Here is a 7,480-nt window from a genome sequence, read left to right as displayed (position 1 = left end):
CAAAGCGTTGATCATTCGGTCTGCCCAACATGTAGCCTTTAAGGAGGAATTGAAATGTCTTGAAGAAGGTAGACAGACATTCAGGAAGGGAAACCCACTTAAGAAACTCAATCCAGCTGTGGATAAAGATGGTCTGCTGCATGTCGGAGGTCGTCTCTCCTCCGCTGACCTGACAGAAGAAGAAAAGCATCCACTGATTATTCCACACGGCCATCATATTGCTACATTACTCGTGAGATATTTCCGTGAACAAGTGGCTCACCAAGGTCGACACCTTACTGAGGGAGCTATCCGAGGGGCTGGATACTGGATAATCGGAGGCAAACGTTTGGTGTCTTCTGTCATCCACAAGTGTGTTACCTGCCGCAAATTGAGAGGTAGGCTGGAGGACCAGAAAATGGCAGATCTGCCTGCGGACAGGCTTACTCCTGAGCCACCGTTCACTACTGTTGGCATTGATGTCTTCGGGCCATGGACCATCATGACACGGCGCACAAGAGGAGGAAGTGCGGAGAGCAAACGCTGGGCCGTGCTTTTTACGTGCATGTCAACCAGAGCAGTGCACATCGAACTGATTGAAACTATGTCAACTGATAGCTTTATTAATGCTCTAAGGAGGTTTTTCTCAATTCGTGGTCCAGCAAAACTTCTGCGGTCAGACAGAGGAACTAACTTTGTAGGAGCTTGTAAAGACTTGGGTATAAACACAGATGGCACAGTAATCAGGAAGTACCTCCAAGAGAAAGGATGCTCCTGGGTGTTTAATCCTCCTCATGCTTCCCACATGGGTGGATCCTGGGAGCGGCTTATTGGGGTTGCCAGGCGCATTCTGGACGCAATGCTGCTACAAGCAGGAACAACACGACTCACACATGAAGTCCTGAGCACCTTCATGGCGGAGGTGACAGCGATCATGAACGCAAGACCCCTTGTGCCCATATCCACTGACCCAGATAGTCCTGCAATACTCACACCAGCGATGCTTCTTACTCAGAAGATGAGTGCTATTTCAGCCCCCTCTGGAAACTTTGGCTCGGCGCAGTTGTATGGAAAGCAGTGGAAGCAGGTGCAATGTCTTGCTGACACATTCTGGAAGAGATGGAAGGGAGAGTATCTGTCTACTCTACAGAGCCGCAGGAAGTGGACAAAAGATAAGCCAAATGTAAAAGAAGGTGATGTTGTCTTATTGAAAGACAGCCAGGCCCACAGGAATGAATGGCCAATGGGTCTGGTTGTGAAGGCCTTGCCAAGCAGAGACAAGAGGGTTCGCAAAGTGGAGGTGCGGACTGTGAAAGATGGGACAGCCAAGTTGTTTCTAAGGCCGGTGTCCGAGATTGTAGTCCTTCTTTCTGAGACTCAACAAAAGGACTTGTGTTGATGTTATTGCCAGAGAACGTTCCCCTTTAAATTTGATTGTATCTGTTTTGCCATGTGTTTGTGGTGATATAATGTCATTATATCAAGCGGGGAGTGTGCTGTCCTTAAAGTTAATCAGGACATAATTATAATTAATAAGTTAAATAAGTTAGTTAAAAGTGGATTAAAAAGTTAAAAGTAAGCTATTGTCAGTTGGGATTTAAAAATAGCATCGGAGTGAGTACTCTGTGTTTTTTGTTTCGTTTTTAGAAATAGCGACAGAGTGAGCGCTCTTACCACTGTTTGTTTTGTCGGCCTATCTTTGACGTAACTTCGTTTTCTTGCTAGTTAACTAAGTCTCTGTGTCGAGCACAAACAGACAACAGAATTCATGGAGTTGCTACTGTTTTTGTGATACGCTTTTGCCTTGGAGAACATTTGTCTGTAAGTAAATATGTACATGAGCACAATGTTTGTTAAGTAGTAAAATTGTGTTTTATGTTGGTAGAAATTTTGCATTCAGTCGAGTACACGTGTGATACTTACCTTATGTGCTGTACCGTATGTGAATATGTCAGTGCTTGAATACTTACGTATTTTATTTTCTCTGTAATGTTTCAGTTTTACAAAAAAGAACCATAACGGTCAAGACTCAGTAAAGGACAGGAAAAGCAAGCCCTGTGTGTTTATTGAAGACCTACTGGATGTTAACTAGCTGTCTAGCTACGCACAAGTTCACGCGCTGTGAGGGCAGCATAATATGCAATGGGTTTAGTCCACTAGTGGAGAAGGCAGACCAGCAACGAGCGTACAGAGTTCATGATGCGTTAGAGCCTTGAGACTAGTAAAGAACGTCAATGCTTCTTGGTATACTTTATCCAGAGATTAAGGCATTGAGAAGATGCATGCAAATATATAATATCACTGTAGTTGCACAAAGTCATAAAAGTGACATCAATGGGTTTTTCTTGCAGCAGTAACAGTAATTGAGAAACCTGATTCATATCTGGGAAAAAAAATCAGGATGCTTAATATACAAATACAAACACAAAAACTCCTCAATTAAGAATCCAAGGTACATAAAATCATTGTCTGGATGTTACGTCAGGGAAAACTTTGAAGAACCTGCGATATGCACATTTTTAAAAATCCAGGACATAAGCGCTGCCTTACTGTACCTGTACCTAAACACACAAAAAAAAAAACACTTTCTGCAAATGCCAATTCTTTTTTTTTTTTCACTCTGTGGGCTTTTGCAGAGCTTTTTATCACTGCCCTGGACTGATAACAATACAGCGCCAACATCACATTGGCATAATGCCGTGAATGCAGTTAGAAACGACAAAACATGTGCTGTCCTTGGATAACAGGATTCTTTACGAAAACACCAATCAGGCTTTGATGGCGGAAGCATAAAGGTGCTTTGTGATTTTCTACGTAGGAAACATTTCCTTTAACAGCGAAGTTTATATATTCTTGTTACACAAAGGTTCACAAGGACAGCATGGCATTGCATAACAGACAATCATTCATCTTTCAAAGCTGCAACTTAATGTGGCTGGCAGTTCAATTTGACAGAATTACCACTCAATATTCACAGGACAAGCAGGACAACGTTTAGCAGCAGTGTGCCCTGGAAATAGCCTCATCAGCAATGGGATTGGCCCAAAGCCTTTTCTTTAAAATTACAAAACAAACTGTTAAAGGGTTGACTTTAAGTTACATTTGGGCCAGTGTTTTAAAAAGATCACTGGCCCCATTATTGTACACTGGCCCATTACTTTTGATTTTTATAAAACAGTCAATAATTTACTCTTGATATGAAGAAAATTAACCAATCTTGTGAAAAAGTAATATATGTAAAATCTTGTTACGACCCTTCCACCAAGCTACTTGTTTGCTGTCTGTCTATCTGTCGGTCTTATTGATGGGGTCGTGTCCTGGCTGCAGGATTATCAGCAGGATCAGCTCAGCTGCACCATGGGCCTGGTGAACTCTGTCTGCAAAGATCTGCTGGTCGCCCTCATTGACACTGACTCACCAGCCCTGATTTAATGGCTCTCTGACTCTGGTTCTTGTTCTGACTAGTGATGCACCCATCTGATCCTGGTATCAGATATCGGTCCGATCCTGAGCCAAAAAGGTGTATTGGGAATCGGTGACAATGTGCCGATCTTCAAAAATTAGCTATTCAATAGAGCTTTGTGTTGCTGCTACGAGCCCCTACTACATCATCATCAGTGTGCCCACAGCTTGAGCAAGAAGGAGAGCTAATCGGTGCTAACATAGCATGGAAAAGGCTACAATCAAAGGCTCCAAGTAGTTTGGAGATATTTTACACCAACAACAACAAAACAAAGATTCGCAAGATAATACGATTTATGTGGCTTAAAAGTCAATGTAAACTTTATAAACACAAAAAAAACACACATTTGGCCATTTTTCTGAACAGTCAAAACCTTTTGTTTTATTCTGAAAATAAACCAGAGGTTTCCATGTTGTTTCAGTGTCTGACTTCCCATCCCACTTGTACTTTGCAGTGTTAAAATAATGCATCATGCTCGGGGACCTTGCGTATCTGCTCCAGAAGGCTCCGGACTGCCAGAGCTGAGACGCAGCACAGCAGAAACACGCACTAAGCTGGATTGGTGCATCCATACTTCTGACTCTGGTTCTGGCGTTCTTTCATATCCTGTTGGAGAGTGTTGGTTTTCTCAACATCTGGCCCAGACTGTAAATCCTGGAGTCAACAGAAATATAACAAACAATTTTGCTCACCTCTCAGGTTTTTACAAGAAGGTCAAAACCATGGGGCAGAACATTGTGTTTTTGGTTTTGTATTGCCTGAATTATCTCATCACCTCTATGACTGCGGTCCCCTCACGTAGCAGGATGCTCTGGCAATGGTGGAACAGGGACAGAGATTTTGATATCAAAGCTTCACACATTGAGATACCGAGGAGAGATTTTTTGCCATGATGCTCTCAGTAGATAACAGGTCTGCCTGTCAATAAAATCTGAAAATCAGTAGTCATTCATTTATCACTAAACCTGTGTCTCAGCTGCAGATGAGTCTGTGGAGGTGCTGTTGAGCTCCATCAATCTGTAAAGCTTGTCATCGCATAACCATTACACAGGATCTGAAATATATTTGTCATAAAATGTCCTATCTACTCTTGTAATTCTGGATCATTAAAGTCAATTGTTGAAAAACTACCAGTTTTTCCTATAGGATTAATGGCATCTCTAAAGTTTGTAGGCTGGAAACCTTCTACAACATGGCCTTTTACATCACCCTCAGACCCCTTAGTGGTGTTACGAAAACTGCAGCGTCATCATCCTCAAATGGTCTTTTATGGAGCTACATATTGTGGTGTTTCAGGTGTCTCTTCTTTTAGCTTTGCAGTCACACCATTCCTCTTCCCAATATTTACAGCCTCACCGTCAGTGACCACCTCTTTCCAGTTATCCAGACCTGTTTGCTCAAACACAGTAATTAAATGGTAAAACTGTATGACACTTTATTAAAGCACATTTTTGAACTGGCTTACCTGACTATTCTGCAGAAAGCATCATCTGCATGTTTAAATTCCTCACAACCAACAAAGGACTGAACCGGTCCTCTCTACTCATTAAAACCAAACTTGCAAAAACAACCTTCTTCTCAAGGTTTCTACAGTAGTATGGCCCTGTCAATCATTTCTTCATGTCTGAAAGGAGTTGCTCCCTCTCTCCATTATAAATATCAATACTGAATCTGAAGGGATACGAGTGAATTTCATTAAAATTGGAGAAATTGTATAACATGATTTATTTGTGGTTCTTACCTCACATATGCTTTATCGGACAAGTAATAGTTAATGCAATAATGCAATGGTGCATTTTGTTTCCCAGTCCTACTGTGGCTGCAGGGGATGGAATAAAATCCTTTTAGAGACAACAGACTCTACCACTGAGCCACAGCTGCCCCCTGTAGATGTGTCCGTGGGCAGGACAATTTACCCCAAATTCCTCCAGCAAAAGCGTGTGGATGTGTATGAATGGGAATAGTTATGGACTCTTTACACATCACTCCCATCAGTGTGTGAATGAGTAGGTTTGACCTGTGGTGATAAAACCCTATTACTGCAAGATTTGCGCAGAAGACACATTTTGACCCTTTCTTCCGTTGTATTCCCCGTTGCTAGTTTCTCCCTATTATCTCCCCAGTTCCTCTCTCTAAACTCAGCTAGTGTCTCTCTCTCTCTCATTCTGTCTGGATTGCTTTACCGCTCACTCACTATGCACTCCACGACAGCAGGAGAAGAGGAGAGATGTCAGAGCATTCATATCCGTGCAGAAAGCAAAAACAAAATCAGTCTCTTTTGATTGTTCCAAGACAGAAGGTAGGTAAGAAATTAGACCCTCAAGTAATATAAAGAATGTTGATTAATGACATTGTTTCTTCACGATTGCTGGCTGCTATTGCAACTGACAGGGCCCTGGTAATGTGCTGTGCGCGCGCTGGTTTTCGTAGCATTATGTCGTAATGAACCCGATTTTTCGTGAATTACCACTGTGTTATTCATCAGCAGGCCTTAGCTTGGAGGGTTCTGGTTTTTTCTCATATAATGCCAGTGGTGGACAAACTGATTAACTCAATTCCAGCAAAAGGGCTTCAGCACCGTTGAAGACGTTATTGGATGAGCTCGATGCTGGAGACCTAATTCTCCTCGCTGATGTCCGGTGGTTTAGTCGTGACAAAGGGCTGCAGGGTTTTGTTGATTTGCTGCCAGAGATAAAGACTTTTCTGTTTACAAGGGACGATGAGCACAACAACCGTCCGATGATGAATGGCTACTAGACCTGGCGTTTCTGACGGACCTAAAGGCAAAACTGAACACACTAGACAACAAGCTCCAGGGTAAAGGCTGACACCTGCCGAACATAATAAGCACAGAGATAGCATTCAAGGCCAAGCTTGGTGCTTGGCCCGCACATCTAAAAAATGGGACGCTGAACCTGGATAAATGTCAGAGGCCATCAAAGACAATGATGCTTTTCACCCTGAGCAATACTGTGCTCACCTGGACAAAGTGGCAAAAGAACTCACTCAGTGTTTTGGTGAGTTAGATGTCATGAAACATATTGCTGCATTCGTCTTAAACCTCTTCCTACCCATTGATATAGAACAGGTACAGTAGCAGCCAAATTTCAACATTTAGTATTTTCTTTGCCAAGTGGAGTTGCATGTGAACTAACAGTGAATGTCTACTTTGGACCCACTTACCTCTGTGAAATGTCTTTTTCACAAATGAAAATAATTAAAGAAAAGTACAGGAGCTGCCTAACTGAAAGACACATCACTGACTGCATCAGAGTAGCTCTCTGTAGCTATGAGTCCAGGCTCTATGCAGACAGTGTTCAGTCACAGCCGTCCCACTGAGTTGAATGAGTAGCACGACTGCAACAGTTTTTCCTTCTGATTTTGTCAAAAGTGATGCTGCATAAGATGGGACACATAACTGTACTCATCTTAATTGCACTTACTGAAAATTGTGCAGCACATTTTACTGTTCTATTTTCTAAAATGCGAAAGGTAAATGTGACTTGCATGAAGCTTCAATTGATAAGCAAAACATTCACATTAAAGGCACTTGTAGACCTGCGAGAGGTCACCAACTACAGGAAACCCTCCCCCCGCCCTGTAGGTAAGAATAGACTGGCTGAGGGCTTGGAACAGGTTTTCACAGGTGAGGCTGGGGAGCATCACATCCAGCACCCAGACAATTAGCACTGGCGCCATCCAGGGGTGTCTTCCCTGCCCACTGCTCTTCTCCCTCTATACCAATGACCGCATCTCAGGGGACCCTTCGCCATGACCACCATCATTGGTCTCATCCAGGACGGTGTCTGTTCTGTGCACCTTCATCACTGTGTGGTTCGGATCTGCAACCGAACTGGACAGACAGACTGCAACAGATAATCAGGACTGTAGAAAAGTTCATTCGTGTTGACCTTCCCCCAATCCACGACTTATACTGGTCCAGGGTCAGGAAATGGGCAGGTAGCATCACTGCGTACCACTCACACCCTGGACACAAACTGTTCAAGCTCTTCCCCTCTGACAGACGTTACAGATCAC

General features: G+C 43.0%; 1 protein-coding gene across 1 annotated transcript; it reads left to right on the top strand.

Annotated features, from left to right (window-relative positions):
• The first annotated feature begins 299 nt into the window (after nucleotides 1-299).
• Nucleotides 300-2,091, top strand: LOC306827405 (uncharacterized protein). Its single transcript, XM_079349194.1, has 2 exons — nucleotides 300-1,800; nucleotides 1,978-2,091. The coding sequence occupies exon 1, from the start codon at nucleotides 398-400 to the stop codon at nucleotides 1,376-1,378; it is 981 nt and encodes a 326-aa protein (XP_079205320.1). The 5' UTR covers nucleotides 300-397; the 3' UTR covers nucleotides 1,379-1,800; nucleotides 1,978-2,091.
• Nucleotides 2,092-7,480: the final 5,389 nt, after the last annotated feature.

The sequence above is a fragment of the Symphodus melops genome (genome assembly GCF_947650265.1).
Source record: "Symphodus melops genome assembly, chromosome: 7".
Classification (NCBI taxonomy): Eukaryota; Metazoa; Chordata; class Actinopteri; order Labriformes; family Labridae; genus Symphodus; species Symphodus melops.
This window is presented reverse-complemented; position numbering and strand designations above follow the sequence as displayed.